The 23,859-nt window shown below is 36.0% G+C and overlaps 1 protein-coding gene across 5 annotated transcripts in view; it reads left to right on the top strand.

The window, feature by feature from the left end:
- Positions 1–23,859, top strand: part of Sptz (zinc finger FYVE-type containing 26 spastizin) — a gene marked incomplete in the record, with an annotated part of 1,794,825 nt that overhangs the window by 1,426,841 nt on the left and 344,125 nt on the right. For all 5 annotated transcript variants that reach the window (XM_081731160.1, XM_081731159.1, XM_081731161.1 and 2 more), the window contains 2 exon segments: positions 8,450–8,563; positions 20,232–20,620. In XM_081731160.1, coding sequence (XP_081587286.1) covers positions 8,450–8,563; positions 20,232–20,620 — 503 coding nt within the window.

The raw sequence follows: 23,859 nt of genomic DNA, 5'->3' as shown, positions 1-23,859 counted from the left end.
ACAAAAAACAGCTGTTTGACGTGTGGTACGTCACAGCTGATATGAAGATGTGTAGGACTCATATTGATGTATAGATTCTTGTTAATCAGGATTATCAAGTACTTGGCTGCGCGAAGCTCAATAGTTTAGTACATAATCACATTATGTATTTAGTTTATATTAAATTCTGTATTGGTCCATGCTTAATTACTATAAAATTGAAAACATAATAATATATAACGATACATTGTGATAAAGAGATTCCCCCACGGTACTACAGTATATGCAAACGTGCTGCCATCGATTGTCAACGACCGCAACCTTATTTAGTCCGTGTGACATATGCGAGACAGGTATACATTGAAAGAGAGAATTAAGTCGAATCACACTTGATTTTTCATGTATAGGGAAAAGAAGAGAATAAAGTTAAATACAGAAATGCAACTACTTATTGAATTATGCTGGTTATGAAAGTAAATTTAACGGATTACGTGCAGACGTTGTGATGCATTTTTATTATTTGTTTAGAATTTAATTTAATAATACAGTTTCCATTGCATTGAAACGATATACAGTAGAACAAACACGCATTATATTTGTATAATGTACCTAAGTTTATACAGGAGTTTTTCTTAGTACAGGTTTCCGATAACGTATTTGAATGTGCGGAACAGCACTTGGTAGATTTGGAAAGGGATATTTATCTTTATACCCTACCTGCCAAGGATGTTCTTGGTACCTGCGAATTCCTTTTTATTTTCGGAAGGAACCAGATAAATGATGGCTCGAAAATAGTTTAACTTGATTCTTACTGTATGAAACATGTATATATGTTGTATGTTTTTGTGTATATTTTGTATTTTGCATATTATTGATTCTTTGCATATATCTGGAAAAATATTTGTCCTTATTGAGAGGTTAAATAAGGTATATAGCGGATGTTTCAAAATATTACTACAACCCTTCAAAATATAAGGTGGTATATTATCAGGCCCAGTTGCTTTATTCGGTTTCAGTTTCTTTATTGCATTTTCAATGTCTCCTATACTAATTTCTATGATATGGAATAAATTATGGCATTCCTCATGTAAATATTTTGTGTGTTAATATAATGTTATGTGTGTTAATATAATGTTATGTGTTAATATAATTTTTAGTTAAGGAAGAGGGTTGATTGTAAATGGACTGGAAGTGTTGAGAAAAAGCTTTCGCAATTTCATCATTCTTAGTCAGACTCTGTCCGTCATAGGCCATGGACTCAGTAGAAATATATATCGGGATTTATTTTTAACGTAGGTCCAGAAATATTGTGGGTCTTAGGTTATATTATTTTCAGCATTGAAGATAAAGTCATTATGTACTATAGCTATTTCACGTTTCACTTCTCTACGTAACCTGCAGTACTCGTTATAATGATATTGGTGATTAGCCATTCCCCTCCCCTTGAGCCATTTTATGCGATGTTGCCATTTAAGTTTTATACTTAAAGTATATACTTGAAGTTTTATAGTATTATACTTTTAGTAAACCAGCAAGGGAAACTTTTTGGCATTGATTTTTTCATGGGAATGCACTTCTCGAATGCGTCATAAATTATTTTATAGTATTCTTCTACTGCTTTATTTAGATGCGTATATTGATTTAGATATTGCCAGTTTATTCTCGCTAACTCATTGTAAAGATTTATATAATTTCCTTTCTTAAAATTGAAACCAAATATGTTTCTTTTGTTTTTTAGTCTAGATGGTTTAATATGGGGAAAGCTTATACAAAGAGACGGGTGGTAATTATCCCCTTTAATTAATGGGTGCGGTTCTCTCACTACTGTTAGATTTGAAAGATTACTTATTACTAAATCCAATGTTCTCCCTAAGCTATTTGTAACATTATTGAGTGCTCCATGTTATGATACAACATAAAATAATACAGACTTTGTGATTTATTGGTTAATTGTAGAAAATCAAAATTTGTACCAGGTATTTCAGGCAAATTCATGCCACCCACAAGGAGAATAGTGCTACGTATTGTACAGTTACTTTCGGTAACACGAAAAAAATATTCGTATAAGAAAAAATCTTCAAAATAACAACACAAATATAAAGCGGTTTGTAATTAATGATTGTTTTCCCGAGAATGCCATCTGGGCTCTGGTCAGTAACAGCTACTTGACTTACTTCCAGGTTCTGAACATCCAGCAACACCGCTCCCTCTTGTTTTTTACCACTTGTATTATAGTCCCTATCTTCACGATACAGTAGGTATCTGTTATCGAAATTATTCAAGGACTTACAGTTAGTAATACAAATTGTGTTCATTTTTGGTTTGGTTTGTTTTAGATTAACGTCCCATGGTTATGCTATAGTGGCTAAAGGAGACGTGGAGCTACTGATTATAGTGGCATCCGAACCACTTCGGTCGTTCAACTTTATCCCCACCGGGAATCGAAGTCGGGGCCACGCAAACCGCAGTCAAGCGTGCTAACCGATAGTCTAAATGGGGGTCCTCACATGGCGTTGATTTAAATCATTCAATCAGTGTAGCAAGATCCGAAGATCAAAAAGTAGAGTTTCTGTGCTCCGAAAGCAGCGGATTAGAACTATTTGTAGCTCAAATATATAGAAATGAATTATTTGGGAACTAATAACTGGTACTAATGAAACAACTTTAACATGAGCTGGAAAATGTGCTGGACGTATTGCAAGAAGTAATTATGATCGGATGGGCGAAATCAACTCTAAACTGGATACCACGAGACAAAAACAGCCTAGGAAACGTCCGCATACAAGATGTGACGAAATTCAGAACCTGGAAAAGAATTGCTCAAGATAGATAGTTGTGGAGAAGAGTTGGAAAGACCTTCATCCAGCAGTGGATTGATAATGGTTGATTATGATGGTGGTGACGATTTTATTATATCTGGACCACAAATGTAAATTAACCAAGTCATTATTTCGTAATTTTACCTGAGAAGGGAAAACCGGTTTCTAAACTAAGATCTATAGTGTTGTTTTTCAAACTATACTAAGTAGTTAAAAACTAATACCAATAGAAAGAACATAGTCGATTAAAAAAAGCATTCTTAACTTAATTTCGATGAAAAAATTACAATCTAAGAGACGTCGTACAGTGAAAAAATATTTTTGACTATTCAATCCTTCAGATTGCAGAAAAACTGCACTGTAAAAAATCGCTGTGTTATTTCAACGATATGTCTATGTGTTAACACAATTGTGTTAAAATATAACATAAGCAGGTGGTTAGAACAACTCACTCAAGTGTAACAATACTTGGCATGGTGTAATATAAACACAAAATATTTAACACACTACACACTGTGTTACTTTCTTTGTGTTGGTGCAACAGCACCACAAGTAACACTCAACACTTTACCCCACACTACCGATCCTGACATGGTGTCGAATCAAAACCGAAAATACTAACACAGATCCGAATTTAACACTGCTCAACACCGGTTGTGTGTTAAAAAGGTAACACACCACCTGTGTTAAACGCTACCACCGCGGAGTCTATGTTGAATTAACACCGCATAGTGGTAGTCACACTGGAACCACAGCCCTGTATTACATTTGAGTTGAATTAACACAACCATTTTTACTGTGTACGAAAATTAATATAAATAAAAGTAGAAAATGAAGAATCACTTGTTTTGGCTAGAGAGAGAAAATAGATACAAATAGCTGGAATTACGTATATAATATGTATGTCTATGTTTCGCAAGTAATTTTCAATCAATATAAGATTTCAACGTAATGAACACACTATTAGTTTCCTCGAATAAAGATCACATACACTGCTGAAAGCTCAGGAATAAGCTTAAGCTATGTTACGTCACTGGATATATGCTTATGTAATGATTTACAACCTTATGAAATTGTAGACTATAAAAAACAGAATGTACTTAAAGTGAGACGCGAACTATGGAAACATCGGACTTTGAATCTAACTTGTTTGGTGATCTAACCCGAGATCTCATATAGCAAAATTAGTGTCGTAGCTCCCACCACAAGGTTAAGGAAGTTCGTGTTATACTTTTACCCCGTCAAATAAACACGGAGATGTGAAATGGTAATAAAGCATTTGATCAATTTGAAACAAAATATATTGTAGTAATAATTTCCCGTATTTGTTAAGATAATGAACGTTATATTCTGTTTTTAAAATGACAGTCAAAGTAGAAGGTATTGGATAATAAATGACAAATTGTAAAATTTCAATTTCGGTACAATTAAATACATTCGTGCTGCTATGTGTTGCGTAATCCGTTAGGGGGTATTGAACAATTCTGATTCAAATGAAGGAAATAAAGTACTGTATAGTACTGGAGTTAACTTAATAGAGTTTAATTGTATAGGCAGTACTGAGGATATATGAGACAAAGTTTTTGCTGAAAGTGAAATATGAGTTACTATTAGGGTTTTATCCCAGGTATGATATGCCCACTGACGATCGAACCTGGAACACACTCATGGAGAGCATTAGCGCTAGGAAATTAGCTATGAAGAGATACACCATACCATAATTCTAAGTCAAAAATGAAGGCTAAAAATAAGAAGCAGAAACGACAGACTGCCTAATAATACTATCACAATTTTAATTTCACACTATTTTTTTCGAGACGAGACCGAGATTTAGTGCTCGAGATCGAGACAAGCATCTGTTGACCGAGACCGAGACGGCGATTTTTGACTCGAGACGAGACCGAGACCACTATTTAATAACCGAGACGAGACCGAGACTGTACAAAGTGTCGTCTCGTCTCGTCTCGATACCATCCCTATAAATTAGTAACAGAGATAGAAAATAAAACAAAGAAATCTATAGAGGAATCTACTGCAGAAGCCAAAACAAAGAAAAAATATAATAAGTTTTGGTCCCCAAAATCAGAGAGACTAAAGAAGATAGCAAAAGCAAAACGGAAAAGCTACCAATCTACAATAATTCCTATACTTAAAGAAAGAAGACTAGAAAATTATAGGCTAGCAAAACAAATATACGAAGGAATTGTTAGCTGCTAGAAAGAAGAGTTGGGAACATTTGCTTAAAAATAATATACAACTGGATCAATGGGGCAATTATGAATTATGCTGCCAGCGTTTGGGCACACAGGTCGTTAGAAAACAATACACTAAACCAGAAAGTAGAATGGTCGCAAAGAAATATAATGATCAGACTAAGCGGGACATTCGGTACTACTCCCCACAATGAACTAGTTGTATTGTTAGGGTTAAAACCAATGTATTTATTAATAATTCAACGGGCGGCAATGTATTGGTTTAAAAAAGGAAACAAAAGTAGGGTAGAGGACCTAAGAGGCAAAGAAATAGATAGCATACAAGACATAGAACAAGTAATATTAGAAAAGTGGCAACAAGATTGGAATAACTCAGACAAGGTAAGAAGAACACATAAATTAATCCTAAACATAAGTGAAAGAAAAAAATATACCTGCTTGAACCATCTGCAGGCCTTGTCCACTTCCTCACAGGAGATGGGCTCTATTGTCAATATTTTCAAAAGTTTGGCCTAAAAGAAGAAGGGAACTGTGGTTGTGGTGAGTTTGGAACTCCGGAACACTATGTAATGTGGTGTCCCCTACTACAAGACCGAATAAACGAAAAAAAACAACATAAGAACAGGAAGATTAGAGGATATTATCATCGAAGAGAAAGACTTTATTAAAGTGCTAAATAGAATTACGGCTGAATTTTTCGAACAGAGGAAAAAACAACATGAAAAAACTAATCTAGCAAACCTAAACCACTAAGGAATTAACAGATATGTAAATGGATTAGATTGAATGTGTGAACGTGTTTGTGGGTCGTTCCTTTTGGACCGGAGGTCTCCTCCAGGATTGCTGGTATTCCGCGTGCCCGGAAGGAAGCGCGGGAGTGAATGTGGGCGCGACACATCCCCGGGACTGACCGGATCGGAACTCCGGATGCGTCGGGCCAGGCGAATTTCGTGTTTCGGTGGTGGGTTATCGTGCATTCTAACATACAGCATATTAACATTTCATAGAACTAAATAATGGAACAAATGAACTTGAAAATGAATGATGTAATATGGAAGGAAGAGAAGATTGCAATGATGATAGCCCGTTTCGGTTCAAACTTCACGTGTCGAACTGAAGAGGTGCGTCTGAGCAATCAAGAAAAAAATCACGGTAAGAAGGACAATAGCGGGCGTAGAAAGAATCATTATTTTGCGAATCGTAGTACATTTCCGTCTTAGTTCTTACCCTGAAATTCTGAAAGCGATTCGGATAGTTGGAGTTCGGATAATTGTAGTTCAACTGTATAAACTTATGGAAATATAGACTTCACCATTGTATTTCTCGTAAAATTCTAGCCCAGTTTGATATATACATAACTCTCCTTCCTATGTAAAGAAGTCGTGCGAGATACAAGATGGCGACCACGATAAGCATACCCTCAAGTGGATGTCTACTTCTTCCTGCGTCCTTATGTCTTTTTGTTTTTTATCCATGTACCCGTTTCACAAATAAAATGAAATTTTCAAACTTGTAACAAATTGTTATGACTTATTCTGATCAATCACGTTTTCGGCAACTGCGGCCGTCTTTATGGACGAAAGAACTTTAAATTACGCTTACGCTCGTTTCACGATATTTTACACTTGTCTGTGAAGTTCGTTCAAGAAACTAGATTTCGACATCGACAGGTTTACTTATAAGAGAAGAAAACTTACATACTGGTACAGAACTTCTTAAAAAATTGCGAGGCGCAAGGGTGAAATGTGCATTTTAAAAATCATCCACTTTCTGCATTTCCATTTTAGTTATTTCTCTGAAAAATTTGCTGCTATAAGCAATGATCAGAGTGATCGTTTTCACCAGAACATTTTGCAGATGGAATAACGTTATAAAGGGAAATGAATGGGTATAACCACTAGACCAGCAGGGAGAGCGCAATCAATCAATCAATCAATATATATATATATATATATATATATATATATATATATATATATATATATATATATATATATATATATATATATATATATATAATACAGTGAGGTATTTTGGGGATGCGTATCGGGCTTAAGACACCCGTCCCCGAAATAAATTTGTTATATGCACAACTTCACTAAAATTTGTCGGAACCCAAAGCAAAAAAATCAAAGTCCTTAGCCCCCGCGAAACAAAATCCTTATACGCTACATATATATATAGTGTGTTTTAAATAACACCGACAACGTTTGGGAGGTGATTCCTGATACCAAGATAAGTTAAAAATATAGACCAACATGGGTGCACAAATGCTTCCTTTCGGAGTTATAGGCTGCCTAAGTCATGAAAAAATGAAGTTTAAATGTCCATAGCTCCAAAACTATTGGACCTACTGTGGTCGGGTCAAGATTTTATTTATGAACTAGTATATGCCTTATCGAAATATTCATGTTTCAGAATCCTACTGTGCAGTCGAAAGCTCAGATAACGCACTAATTAATGGTGCAATGGAGATATCAGAGCTGACAAGTTGCACCGAGGATTTTGTAAACATTGAATTTGGTAGAGCATAAATTACGGGAACAGACCTGGGTTGCATACAAATAAAATCGAACATGTACAAAATTGAAGGTATAAGAAAATGGAAAGTCAATGACATTCTTACAAATCGTAAGAAGGATTATTGTTGTACGTGGAATGCGAAAAACTAACAAATTTATTTGGGGGGGGGTTGGGAGCCTGAGCCCAAAAGCCTCCTAAACACACCATTGAACACAATTCTGCTCCCCTGATCCTTCACAGCATTGTTTTTGAACTTCATAAATATTTTGAACATCGCATATGTATATCTATATCTATATCTCTATATATCTATATCTATCTATCTATCTATCTATCTATCTATCTATCTATCTATCTATCTATCTATCTATCTATCTATCTATCTATCTATCTATCTATCTATCCCCCACCCCCCAATGTTGAAGACAGATTTGCGCCAAAGTTTGTGTCCCGCTGGTGGATGCAGTTTTGTTTTGCGGATGCAGTTTTTCTAATCTAGTAAGCGGTCGGTAATATTGGACACTGTCTCGCATTTCAACAAATACTTCTGCTATCTTCATTACATAGGCTCAATATATGAGGTCCAACAATTTGCCCGCGTTTGAACCCTGTTGGCTCTGTCATGATTCAGTGTCGCTGTTCCGCTTACAATTTAGTCTTAACACATGTTAATTAAGTTTTGGAATTGGACGAAATCAGAAGGAAACTCTGCTATAATAAACATATCGTATCAGCCACGCGTTTCATGAGTTGTTTCCATTTCTTTGTTACCCCTCTATCTATCACTGTATGTTATCTTATCAAATGTTAAAAGAAACATTATTTATTTACCGTGTACAAAAGACAAAACAAGATGCTTAGAATGAGATGAAGACTTTAGGATTGCTAACTATTTAGACTTATTATTTTTCGCAGGTAACGGATTGCATGTGCTGCCACTCAATATCATTCTCAATGTTTAATCGACGTCATCATTGCCGCCGTTGTGGTCGTGTAATATGTGGTTCTTGCTCTTCTAAAAGATTGAAGGTAAGTTAAAATTAAATGTTACATGTCATCTTTAAATTCAAATATGCAACGCGTATTCCATTTAAATTTATAAGTTATATTACTGCCTTTTAAAGCTTTTATTAGAAGCGGTTTTCTATTTCGTCAGTTCTGCTTTCGTATGTTAATCTGATCCTAATTTTATACGTATTAGCATTTATGTAAGAAAGAGTCAGTGGTTGCTTGTCAATATTTCCATGACCAATCCAGAATAAAAAAGTACCCACCTTAAATGAGTGCATTATGGGTAAGAAATGCTAAAGTTGGTCTGAATTGTGGCACACTATTCATAGTTATTGCATGAAATACTTTTATATATATATACAAAATAAGTAATAACATAATAATTTCTTGTCTTATTGTTGCTATGAGTAGTATAACATGAACATTCTTCTAGACCAGAATCCATCAAAAAATGCTCTCTGACGTCACCACCAATCGCTTGTAGGTCTGAACAAGCTTGTAGGGCACGCCGGATTATTCAGCTACCTGGAGAATCTGCTCACAATGTTAAAATGCAAGTGTTTCTAAATTTTGGAGCGTTAAGTGAAAACTGATGAAAACAAATATCCTCTACATCTTCATGCGTTATAATTTCGTGGGTTAAAATTATGCGCTGCTTTCCCAATTCTAAAAAATTGCAATGTGTCTAGTCGAGCAGTCTGAGACTGGCGTGGGATTGGAAGACAAAAGTCGCGAGCTCGAGTCTCGGTGGCTAACGAAGTTGTATTTGTAGAAAATACTATAATTATTTTTGTTGTAATAATTTTTGTCTTTCTCATGTCCCATACTGAACTCTCGACATGAATGCACCTTTTTGGCGAGGGAAATTAGAATTCGACTCCCGATGGGAATTCAGATTCAAATCCCAGGTTAAGATGGGTGTACGTCTCATATACTAAAGATGCTTAACCGCATCTTAAAGACAAAATGGTATATTTTGTATTTAGTATTAGACAGAATAAAATAGTTAATAACTTACCGTAAACTGTGAAGTATTTCCTCTTTCGTGTGATTACTTGTAATTATTTGATCAGAGTAATCTCCTGGTCTTTTTTGTAAAGTTCGTAATCACGCGATTATAAAATTTGAAGTGTACATCTTGCCTCATTTCACATAGCATTTGTTTTCCGATGAAAATCAAAGCTAAGAAGTTGAGTGTTTCCTCTGCTTACGTGAATCGACAGTAGTTATTGATTCTTTGTAGGGAGAAGGAATGCCCTACCGAGACTATCCTTGTTTATGGATTTACAGATAGAATTATCATTTTATGACAACAAGAAATGCAATATAAAGATTTGTTAGCTGATAACATTAATGCATTTTCCCCCTTCCTCTAAGTAGAAAGGTGAGGTGACATCTTAAATAGGATCATTCTCGTGACTAACGATCCCTATTGTAAGTTCGATCACTGTTTTCAATTTGTGCACAGCTAGGAACAATTCCTTGTAACTCATTTTTGGCCCGTACTACAGCAGTAACGACGTGTTTAACCGTTATGTGTTCATCAATTCTTGTCAAGTCACGTTACTTCCCACACAGTTACGAAGATTGATACGGATGACATAATTTTGTGTTGTTTGTATTTCACCTGTAAAGGAAGTTGTCTCAACTCTTAGACCCAGAGAAATTGAATATTTTTCATATTACTATACATGGGAAGTATCAGTTTCGTAGATCATAAAAATTTCTGAATTGGCACAGCCCAAATCGAATTAGCGTCTCCAACATTGTGAAACCAAAGCTTTACACACTAATTTAAAACATCACTGTTCTGCGAGAAGGGAAAAATTTAGCTGCAGTGAAATCAGTAATTATACGCTTTTACGATTCCAGTGTAATAATGCTGAAACTTTCTAATTTCAGTCATGATAAAATAGTAAAGTATTGTCCAGAAAGAATAGTCAGAGAAGTCAACTTTAAATTGACAACTCATATGTACGGAGGCGCTGCCGTATGCTCTCGTCTCGGGCCCTGATTACTCACGGCACGGCATTGGACAGATACTTATATTCATTTGTAACCCACTCTGCTCATTGCATTGTAGATAGCACCTTCTCACGCGACAAAAAGCCAATGAACCACTAAATTACTCCCCCAAAATATGTTAAATCGCTTATATGTGTGATTTGTTTACATTAAGGTGAGTCTAAAAACACAAGAAAAGTACCAAAAGGTACCCCGGAGGGGGCTCGAACCACCAACCTTATGATTACTGGGCGGGTGTTCTTCCGACTTCGTCACGGAGGTGATGGAGACGTCGCTTGTAAAGGGATAAATTGTTGAGATCTTTTTAATTTGGTCAATTAGAATGCTTTTTTAACCGTATATATGAAACGACAACTGTTTGGGATAAGATAAAATACGTTCGCCATATAATTTTATAACAAAGTGATGCGTGTCTATTTACCTTATTCCATAGTTCTCCTATACTCACTTTCTAATGATCTACGACAGTTGCCATCTAAATTTATACAATTATCGCACTTAAGATTTTTCACTTCATGATGTTGAGGCAGAGGTTATTCTTGACCCCCGGAGCTCACTTTAGTGACAATTCGTCAGGAAAAAATAATATATAATAATAACCGCATGCACATGACTGGCGATACTTCGTGTTGATCCCTTCGCAATTCTCCGCGACGAATCGAAGGAGCGCGGACCAAAACGAAGTCCTCGCTGCTATGCGGTGATAACTTCAACACCCCTAGGCGAGATACCTGTTTCGACTCGACGAAACCCTGCCGGCAGTGGGACACTAGCGGCAATCCTTCAATTCGTCTCTATATTGACGATCGACGTTTACCCGCATCTGGACCACTAGGTGTTGGTGACGTATACGGCATGAAGTAGGTCCATGTGTTATATAGCCTCGCTGGTGAAAGGAACGTTAAACTCAAAATGAACTCAACTCAAAAAATACAGTGCTTCGCATCATATATCCGTATATGCTTACCACGCGCTTTATAATAATTCCTGAAGCTTGTTTATCATATGGAGCGCTTAGAGCGCAAGGCAATCAACCTAGAAAGTTGTGAGAAATATAGACGTAAAATTTGTAATGTAAGCTTCTGTATGTTGGTCTCCGTACCTTGATTTGGGACTTCCGAATTTCATCCATTTTCCCACTGAAAAGTATCGATAATTCAACAAGAAAATAGACCATGATAATTTAATTGAAATTCATCGTAATTTTGCCCATGACAAACACTTTACCATTTTATATCGTAAAGGTCATATCCATACTTATTGTAAGAGAGAAGTGCTTGAGGGATTGACCGTAGAAATTCAAACTCCGATTAGTTAGAATTTGACAACCTGGTTTTATTACAATGTAAACTCATTAGTCGGTAGAAAAGAGGATGTGGATCATGTGTCAGAGCTGATGACGATGTCTTTTGGTGGATCTGTGGTTGATGGTGGGTGGTGGGTCGCAGTGGATCATGGTCAGTAGTGAGTCAGAGTGGGCCAGGGTGGGTGGTAGATCATAGTTCAGAGTGGGTCGCGGTGAGTGGTGGGTCAAGTTTCCATTGAGCCACGCCATCTATGATCAAATCTGTAAAACCAAACCAAACAAAGAGCAATATTACTACACAAAACGCTCAACATTTTAGCTATTCATGACAAACTATTCCATGATCCGAATAGCTTTGTTATATCCACAAACCATCATTTGTCATATTTTACCGAAATACGTCATGACTTTTCTGACAACCTGCTACTTTGAATGTTGTAAATACGCAAAGTTCATTGATCTTATTACTTATTAACTTATTCTCTTATGATCATCACAACCTTTAGGGTACTTCTCGTAGATATAGAAAGGTGAAATGTAGTATCCAGGCTTGGTGTAGCGTGCAAGTAAACAAATGAAAAGCAACAGGATAATATTTCCCTTTTCCAAACCCCCTAAAGTGAATTGTGTTGATTATGGAACCAAAAGACTTGAAATTCAATCACAAAATTCATAAAATATAAAATATGTAGTCAAGGTTCGACCTTGCAATATGAATAATAATAGTAAAGGAATAACAGAATTACAAAATCAATTACGTAAACAACACCTTCCAATTAAGAAGAAATGATTGCCACGACACATGGCCGTAACTTGTGGGGGCAGGGGCCACTGCTCCCCTAGGGGAGCTCCCCGCCGTTTGTGGGATTCGCAATTTAAGAGAAAATTGTCTTACTCCATATACGATAAAAAATGAAATTATAAGTGAAGCACCAAACAGTATCACTACAATACATAAACAGAACAGCACACTAAAGTAAATAAAACAATGAGTCGTGAGCCCATTTCAGTAATAAAAAATTCTACACTTAGGGGCACTAGAAATAATATATATTCGTATAAAATTGTCAGATTTTTTAATATTGTCCCCTTAATTAATTTGTCATGTATAGGATGGGCTCAGAGGCTTAACTAACGACCCGGCAGATTTTGGTGTGCGGGAGAATCGAAGAATTTCATATACCCTCTGATCTCGTTGGCCGATACAGATAGGACATTAAAGAGTCATGACCTACATATAGCGGAAATTAAGGCCAACTGCTGTCGGTCCTCGTGGCCGAGTATTCTAGGGCAACGTTCTAGTAATGAAAATAGTTTTTGACGTGGGTTCAAACCTTGCCCAGGGATTTTTAAAATTTTCATAACACTTTTTTCATTAAAATAAGCTTGCAGTTTTACAATACAGATCCATAGTGAAAGTAATAATAATAATAGCAGTAGTAGGAACGGGTTAGAAGCCCCGAAGGGGTCTGTTAGGTTCTGTTTACTTGCTCAAATGTTTCTGTACATTTTACATGACCAACTTCAAACAGCTGGCCGGGGTAGCGCGCGAATACTGAAACGCTTGGGATCGGCGTAAATGCTGCCGGCTCTTCTTTGGAAATTAGAAGTTACGATGAGGAAGAATAGTAGTAATGCAAATCGGGAGTAAATAAAAATGATGAGGTAGCCTCAACTTGAAGAGCGTTTCGTGATATTTTCCTCATTGACGAAGGTCTGTATAACTTGCTTTTGAGTTAAAGAAGGAAATCTCGAGTAAGTCATTGTAACACTCATAAGGAACGCCTTCTTATTATAGTATTTGTATAGTCTTACATGCAACGACTTCAACTAGCTAAAAGTTTAGATAGAAGGTTAAGTGACGTGGTAGGTAGGTGGTTAGCGTATTGAACTTCTGTTTGGCGGGCCCGGGTTTGAATCCCGGCCAGGTTGAAACTTCTTCAAATGTTACAATTTCAATACATACTCAGTGTGACAAGAAAGATCTTCTCTCCTCCAGAAAGAAAAAGATGTTGGAATGATAATTGGAGGTCTCTCAATGAAGGCAATAATTTACTAACTTATTTCCAGCAGTTGTTCTACATTTTATATTTTCAGCTACTTTCAAGCATTTTCTGATTCATGCGTGGTCAGTATTTTTATTTCTCTAAACATAAACTATATAAAGAAATAATACATTACATACACCACAATATTAAGATAAATCTATGGTGTTCTTTGGAAAACACGATCCGAACCATAGAGATTCATCTTAGAATGGAGAACTGTTTCGTTTGTCACCTACTTTACAATTTTACCAGGATGAACACCTGGATCAGGACTACCAACTGCTGTCAGTGCCGAGAAAAGTTACGTGTAAGTTGGGTTGCATGTGTCTAGGCTTTCTCACAACTGCAAATTACCTGGACCCCAAGTAATGGATTAGAGCTGTTAGGGGGGAGATACTTTTGTGGCTGGGTGTACAATACTTTAGGAGACCTATCGGAACTAACGTCTGTGAAACATGAAAATCTCTCCTTGATGTGTCCTGACTTATTTATGTAGCGGAGTACAGTTGAAAGATGTGATTTGCTTATAATATCTCAACACTTATCAAGAATGATAGCTACGTGTGGAGCACTGCCAACTTTCTCTCTTATAGAAATTTTGTTTCATATTTATTACAGCATCAATCAGATCATTTCGAATTGATGGAGTAATGGCACTAAAGGTCGTAATGATTTATATCTCCATCCAGTAAATGGTCATAATTTCTTACTAAGGAGGTACATAAAGCGGTACGCGGGGATCTGCATGTGTTATATATCGTTGGAAAGGTCACACCTAGTATACTTCACATGTGAAATATCTCGCTTGAGTGGGGCCTGTAGAGGGCGTGGGGACCATTTAAAGATCAGAACAAGGCTCGCTCCGAAACACCACAAAACGTGGATAAAATAAGCTATAACGTAATTGTTTTGAGACGTGGTGTATATGTAGTTTTGAAAGGTAGCTGAATACGAATCTGACACCAAATGTTCAGAAATCAAAAGGGCGGATCCAACATGCGGACACAAATTACAAGAAACATGCTATAAATCTGAAATCAGGTATATGGAGTTATTCGACGTCGTTGTGTATGAATGGGATGCTAAAAGTGTATAATTCAATATGGCGGACAAAACGTAAAACACTGCTGGAACTGAAAGCAGGCAGGTAGATGTTTTCGTGGTCGCGGTATACGAATTCAATGTTAAAAGAGCAAAATGCAATATGACGCATCTAATATGGTGGACAAAAGGTGCAAAAGTACAGAAAGACGTACGAGTATCGAGAAGAACCTCTGCTCCGTCTCAATCTCCTCTCGATTTGGAAAAGCACATAAGATCGAAATTACTCTCGGCATCAGTACCATCCCTACTACGGAGAATGTACATTTATCATACATATTGCTCACAAGTGTATACGACATAATGTGAAACCGAAAAGATAGCTATGGAAGCATCACGATAATTTAAACGCTTACTTTTTACTGTCATTGTTCGAATTTTCAGATGGTATATGAAAATAATTGCAACATACTCTACAGAGGCCATTCAATCGAGATAGTACAGATGTGAAGAGTAATGAATGCAGCTTTTCAACGATATATAACGCATGCCGATCCCTGCGTATCTCTTCGGCGGCAGGGGACGGAGTTGGTAGTAAAATAATTGTTGCCAATGATTTCAATCTGTTCATATCTTAAAACTTCCATGTGCACTACAAAACCTGCCCTGCATTCTGTGCCTCAATGTTGGCATGATTGTATAGCAAAACACGTTCCCTGTTTATTGTAAAACATCATCTACTTGCCTCCTTATGCACTATAGGTATTTTTCTACTACATGTGTAAGAATAACACATGCCCGTTCTGTACATATCTTTTTTGAATTTTGCGTCCGCGACATTCGATCCGTCATATAGCATTTTGTACGTTTAACATTGAATTCGTATACCACGAAAACCTCTATCTACCTACTTTCAGTTCCATAGCAGTATTTTACATTTTGTCCGCCATCTTGGATCTGCCATAGATAGTTAGATATATAGATGCAGATACAGATATACTCAGTGTTCGAAGTGGGAAAAAAAAGCAGAGGCGGAAGTTTTATTACGATTTTGACTCGACATACCACCTATCTAAATGCTGAAATACAGTGAGGGTATGTTGCGTAAAAGATTGTATTTCTCTTTACATAATGACTGAAAACCACTGGAGAACTTTAGTTACGGGAAGGGGGACGTGGAGAGACTTTGATCCCTCGGCAACAACTTTCTGACAAAATAATAAAAATATTCCTCTATGTTGTATTATGGAGAATTATACACGAAAATATGCAAAAACCGAGTTTTTAGATTAATAATTTCCTGCGGGAAATCTCTCGGATCCCTCACTCGGTTGAGGGCTATTCCAAACTTCACGAAGATCCACCCCACAGCAGACAAACCCTAAATCCGCCCATGGTCAAAACACGTCATTTATATGAATTAACACAAGAAGACACACACATACATAAGAAAGAAACAATTTATTATGGCACATCAAAATTAAACTAGGTAAACTGGAGAATTATATTGAATTAAACACAGTCTGAACGACTGCTCTATTTCTGTGAATAACATTAACTGGACAAAGTAATGATCATATTTATAAATTGTAATAATTTTCTTCCTTTTATTGTAATATTTTTACTATTCAATGTTGTATTTATTTCATTACCAAATTCAAAATCTCGCAAATGTATATTGGACGAGTGCAGATTCGCAAATAAATTGTTATATAAAAGAAGATATTAATAAACAAGCATGTTTCTACATTCTTTGAACATTAAAAAAAAGGAAACTAGATAAACTTCTTTGAAGACATCTCACTTTAGGTAAAACGTAGGAAAAAGATAACAAAAATGTCGATGTTGTCAACTTAGAAATTATTTTTACATAAGAAATGAAATCTTTTTACGTGGAAAGCTATTGGTCAATTACTATGTACAGGGTGCGGCACGTAAAACCGGCCCGTCGTAATATTCTAGTATATTGTGTTTTTGGCAACACTTAAATAATCTACCCTCCTACCAAGAGATGGCGTGTCGAGGTCGGGTCGACTTACGTGACCTGCAGCAATCACGTGCAGCCGCAGCCAGTGAAACTTGTCGAAACCAGTTGAAAAAAAGGCCTCGTTGTGTTAAGCCGGGTGAGTGTCAGTGTGTGATAATGCCGTATTCGATACCCGAGCGTGTTGCCATTGTTGAAGGGTTCATTCTCACTGGATCTTTTGTGAAAACAAAGAATTTGTTTCGGGAGAAATTTCCAGGACGTTCTGTGCCAGCAAAAAGCACCATTCAGGAATTGATTGAAAAATGGCGGCGTACAGGATCGGTTCAAAATGCTCCCAGGAACAGACGACCATCTGTTTGCACACCTGAATTAAAGATGCAGGTGGAGGAGATAATGACAAGAAGTCCTCGAAAGTCAATCAGGAGATTGAGTCAACAGGTTCATGCGAGTAAGAGAAGTTGTAGACGTGTTTTAAGGGGACTGAAGTTAAAACCGTACCGGATAAGTGTTGTGGAAGAACTGAAGGAGCCTGACCTGCAGAAGAGGGTGCATTTCTGTTCATGGCTGTTGAGCAATGTTGCCAGTGGTTTCTTGGATCCACTAATGCTCATCATGAGTGACGAGGCGTGGTTCCACCTGTCTGGGTACGTAAATTTCCAAAACAACCGGTATTGGTCGACAGAAAATCCACACGCAATCCACCAGGAACCCTTGCATGATAAGAAGATTGGTGTTTGGTGTGCCATTTCCGCCACACGCGTTATTGGGCCCATATTCTTTGAGACGACAGTGAACAGTGACGTGTATATGGGAATCCTGGAGGAGTTTTATACACACGTGACCGAAGAGGAGCGTCAGTTATGTTACTTTCAGCAGGACGGTGCAACATGCCACACATCAGCTGCATCATTGTCCCTTGTGCATGAGATGTTTACACCAGAGAGAACAATCAGCAAAGGCTTGTGGCCTCCTCGGTCACCAGACTTGTCCACGTGTGACTTTTACTTATGGGGACTGTTAAAGGGAAGAGTATACGAAACAAATCCACACACAATTGAAGAACTCAAGACCAGGATCCAGGATGTCACCAATAGCATTACAACACAAGAACTGACAAGGGTATATATGAATCTCCTCAATCGTGCTCACATGTGTGTTGAAGTGGGCGGAGGACACTTTCACCACCTGCTGTGAAGGTGAGTAGTCATATTCAATACATTACATTTCATTTATGTGTTGTAGTTAATCATATTCAATACATTACATTTCATTTTATGTGTTCACTTTACGGGCCGGTTTTACGTGCCGCACCCAGTATAAAAATGGAATTAATAAAGGTATTTAGCACCGACTCTCCCGTGACAGTATGTCTTGGTCATTGAAAAACTAGAGGTGGTATGCCTTCATCACTGAAAAACCAGAGGCAGAATGGTATTCCACCACATACCGTCTCGCTTTGACAACTGGATATACCGGTAATTATATAGATGTAACATATTAAAGACGAGACATATCTCATGTGGTGGTGGTGGTGACCTGTGAACATGTTCTACCTGTAGGTTTACGTAGCAGTGATATTTGGACATGAAAACATAATGTATATTTATAGGTGAGACACATTGTATGACTGGATTGCTGGATTAGAGTTTACCAACGATTTCAACGTTCAGGTCACATGAGACATAGGCGTACAATATAATAGTACGGTGTTTATAACTTTGGATTTCTCCTATTGAAATTAGTCGTAAGCTTTTATTGTTTGCGTCAGCATTTGCCAATATGCAGTTGTGAATGTAAACATTTTTCTTCATTTTCTACGTCATTTTCCTAGTTACCTGGGCTAGGTTTTTCGGATCATTGTCTCCCACCAGTTTCTATGTCGTATCATATCCACTGCGACATTACACTATACTATATCGTTCTTCACATAATCTCCCCCACTACCAGGCCCAAAGCCAGCCACAGAGGTTTGAGGTTGCCATGAATAAGCTAAGGGACCCAAGTCATTAAAAATTCTCTTACAAATATCTAAATTGTGTTCTTTTTGTATTAATAACTAGCAGCGTTCACCCCGCTTCGCTGGGGTCACCCCGGAACGCAATAAACTTTGTTACTTAGATAATTTTTACTTTTTCGCTTTCAAGTGATATGATAAAAACCATAGAAGATTGGAGTAAATGTTAACATTATATCGCCTGTCATTTATGTTAACCCGCCGAGTGACACGGTCATGTGGGTTGCATATAAATACGGTTAGATTTAGCTATGATGAGCTAACAAAGGATTTGTACGTTATGGACACTTGAATGGTCAATTATCTCAAGACACTGGTAATTGAAAATTAAAGTGATATGATAAAAACCATCTAGGGTCCAAATCTTAATAACCCCCCAAAAATGAAAGAAATTGGTTCAGCCGTATTAGCGTGATGAGCTAACAAAGGATTTGTACGTTCTCTTTTATATATATAGATAGCATTTTGGGTAGGGATCTGGAGGGGACACGAAAAATTTAGGGGGCAAGGCCCCCTAGCCCCCTCTACGAGGCCTGCCCACTACATATTCTGAACGGCTTGTTACATACGAAAACTATCTCAATCTAGGTTCTTGCAGCTTTTCTACTACTGGTATCGCATTTACTGTTCTCCGGGTCACTTCATTCTTAATTCTGTCCTTCCGTGTCATTGCACACATCCACTGCAGCACCTTGATCTCCGCAATATTTAACTTCTGTTCATTTCTTTTCCCTCTCCAACATTCCGCTCCGTATAATATGAGAGATCTCAATACTGGTTTGTATACCTTTTCTTTATAGCGTATTGGTACCCTACATTCACACAATACTCCTGCCGCTTCTCTCGATTTTGTCCAACTGTTGTTAATTCTACTGTTTACGTATTCTTATCCTGCAGTATTGATCCCAAGTACTTGAGTTTCCTCGTCAATACCACCTCTTCTAGTCAAGTCATATTCTCAATTCTATTTATTGAATGAAGAAGTACATTGAGAACTCAATAATAATTTAAGTACATATATTTCAGATATGTAACAAGTTTTAAATCCTAATAATTAATATTGTATATATTTTTTCTTTCTTATGTTAACGAAACTTCACGGCGAGCATTGTACTTCAATCTTGTTACCCCAAATAATTATTGTATTATCGATTTCATTTTTCTCGTTATGTTAGTAATAGTATTTTACAATTTAGTGCTTTTCTACGCGCAATTTGTTCACAGTTTTAGGAGTGTTACATATTAATGTGTTAATTTTTTTCCAGGTAATTGGATATGGAAATGTTGCCGTGAGAGTGTGCATTGATTGTTACGAGCAAACACAGCAACAAATACAGGTTTGTCCTCTTGGTCACAGCGATCAAGGAGAATCCCAAGAAAGTATGAGCCCATTATTGGAGTCGCAAGATTTGCATTTAGTATGGAAATTTTCCTCTGATGAAGCTCACAACTCCACAATAAGGGAAGAATTTAATTTTGAACATGCACCAAGTGTGTCACTTTGTCTGTCCATCTTAGAATTGCATTCGGAGCCAGTGTCGTGTGCGAATTTTCTACTTCAATCTTGCAAACGTGTCTTCCGTATTTTGGAGCCTATGAAACCTGGAATTATAAATACAGAAGTTGATTACAATTTGGTGATACAAATGGCCAGGTACGTTATCATATTTTATTTCTTTCCCTCACTTTTTATTTTCCAATTGCATTTTTTTCACTGTTTCAAATCTACCTTTTTCCAACCTTTAAGTATATTTAATCTTAACTATATATAAAACTACATGAGCTGACATAAATTATTGAGCACTTCCTGTAAGGCTACAATGATTAAATTTGACATGATTGTAACTTTCCGGAACTAACCGACAGGAAAATTGCCAAAAGTGAATATTTTTAATTTTTAGGGGGGTCTAAAGAGGGGATGAAGAATTTCCGCATGTTATATAAATGGGCCTTTTTTGGACCTATAATCTCATGTGTTAGGTACTTAGAATTGGAATAAAAACTTGAAGTTCGGTATGCTTGTACATTTTCGTTAGCACTATCCAAGTAAATCAGTAAAAATTAAAAATTCCAAATTTAGAGTGGTTTTATATGGAACTCAAAAATCTTTCCCATGTTATTTATATGGGGCATCTTTTACACCCCCAAATTATTGAGCACTTTATATAGGGCTACAATGACTAAATTTGAAATGATTGTAGCTTTTCGGGACAAACCCACAGGAAAATTGCCAAAAGTGAATATTTTTTTAATTTTTAAGGGGTCTAATTTTTAAGAATTTCCCCCATGTTATTTAAATGGGCCTTTTTTTGACATATAATCGCATATTTTAGGTACTTAGAATTTGAATAAAAATTTGAAATTCGGTATGCTTGTACGTTTTCGTTAGCGTTACCTAAGTGAAACATCAGAAATAAAAAGTTCCAAGCTTAGAGTGGTTTTATGGGGAACTGAAAAAATCTTTCCCATGTTATTTATATGCGGCCTCTTCTACACCCCAAAACGTTTGGGTACTTCCAGCAGGATTAGAATGATGAAATTTGGCATGATTGTAGTCTTCCAGGACCAACCGACAGAAAAATTGAATGTTTTTAATTTTTTAGAGGTCTAAAAGGGGATGAAGAAATTCTCATGCTATTTAAATGGGCGTTTTCTTGGGATACAAAATCTTATCTTTTAGATAGTTGACGCACACAGCAATGAAATATTTTCAAAACGTTTCTAAAACGTACCATCATTTTCCTTCAGAAAATGTATCCTACTTCCCTTAAGGAAATATACTCCATATGTTGTTGAAAACATTTCCCAAATAATACTGAAAATATTTTCGCAATATACTTTAAAACGTTGTAGAAATATTTTATACGCCGTTAGAAAAGTTTTCCAAAGGATGTTTTCTGTACCATTTCCACACATTACTGAAAATGTATTTGAAACGTTTTATACAATGTTAACGGAATGGTTTTTAAAATGTTTCGCATGGAATATTTTAAAATCATTTGCCAATAACTGAAAATCATTTGTCTAAAATAAAGAAATTTTTTTCTAAATATTTTTACAATGTATTGGGTACTTAGTTGAAATGTTTTCTGAAGATTTCTAATCCATTTTTAACAAAAATTAATGTTCTGTAAAAGAATAATTTTAAAATATTTTCCACTCATACCAAAAAATATTTTCTATACATGACAAAAAATATTTAGTGAATATTTTCTGTACATCACAGAAAATATTTAGAGAACATTTTCTGTGCATGACAGAAAATATTTAGAGAATATTTTCTGTACATGACAAAATATTTAGAAAACATTTTCTGTACATGACAAAATATTTAGAGAATATTTTCTGTACAAGACACAAAATATTTAGAGAATATAAGGTAGACATATCAAAAACATTTTCAAATTAGTTTCCTTGGTGTTTTGTAACAGTAGAAAATGTTTAGAAAATATTAAACTAGTTTCAGATATGAATTTGTGCTAAGAAAGAAAATATTTACGATTCATTTTTCAAATAGCAATTGATATGTTTTTGATGTTATTGTATGTAGTTTCATAACGTACTTAAAATACTTTCTAACGAATTCTGGTTTTCACATAGAATATTTTATATTCTTTCTGAATATTTTTTCGTCATTACCACCATAACACCTACAGTTTGAAATACATTTCTTTCTTCAGAACTGAAGGAAATGCATACTGAACAGTTTTCCAACTCTTGTGAGTTAAAATATCTGGATTTCATTTTAACAAATTGATGGGATGGTAGAAGTCTGTGTATGTTGGAACCGGTTTAGAACACACGGAAACTTCAATCATCACATAAATTTGTGGAAATAAATTCTAGTATTGTAACTTATAGATTGAAGAAAGAAATGTATTTCAAACTGTAGGTGTTATGGTGGTAATGACGGAAAAATATTCAGAAAGAATTTAAAATATTTCTCTGCGAAAACCAGAATATGTTAAAAATATTTTAAGTACGTTCTGAAACTACATACAATAACAAATCAACAACATATCAATTTTTGAAAAATAAATCGTAAATATTTTCTTTGTTAGCACAAATTCGTCTGAAACTAGTTTAATATTTTCTTAACATTTGCTACTGCTACAAAACACCAAGAAAAGTAATTTGAAAATGTTTTTGATATGTCTACCTTATATTCTCTGAATATTTTCTATCATGTACAGAACATATTTTCTAAATATTTTGTCATATATCCGGGATCCCTTAATATTACAAGGCGACACCACAGGGGGCACTGTGCAGTATAAGTGGAGAAAAATAAATTATCTCAGACACACTACATTTTATCAATGCCAATATTCATTGAAAAATGATATGGAGGAACAATAACAATCGGAACAAATCACATGCATTTTGTGAAAAGTATTCTTAATGGAACTCCTAAAAAAATGCTATAGTACAGTTTCTTACAAAAGTATTTAAAATATACGAAACTTACAAACACGTGTATATAGTGAGTTTTTCTTATAAAGAATCACTATAAAACGTGATCATATCACCATGAAACCATGTTATTGCACCATGACTCTTAACACAAGGACGACGTGGACCACTCAGATGTTCACAGTCGAGGTGTCTTAATTGTGCTCTTCGTTGTATGTTTTACACAACACTAAAACAGCTATTGTGGTGCGTAGAATAAATGACAGAGCACAAGAAAGACATCCCAGGTATCAACATGTGAGTGGTTCATGTCGTTGTTGTGTTAAAAGTCATGATGAAATAACTTGATTATATAGAAATCAGCTCTACTAAGTTAAAGCACATAATTACAAAAGGAAAGAAAATGCAAGAATGGACTAAGATTTGAACCTGTAACTTCAACTTACCGTGTCGATGCATTAACCACTAGGCTACTCACTG

Source organism: Thermobia domestica, chromosome 11, assembly GCF_964235325.1.
Source record: "Thermobia domestica chromosome 11, izTheDome1.hap1.1, whole genome shotgun sequence".
Lineage (NCBI taxonomy): Eukaryota > Metazoa > Arthropoda > Insecta > Zygentoma > Lepismatidae > Thermobia > Thermobia domestica.
Note: the sequence above shows the minus strand (reverse complement) of the source record. Positions and strands in the feature narration are given on the sequence as shown.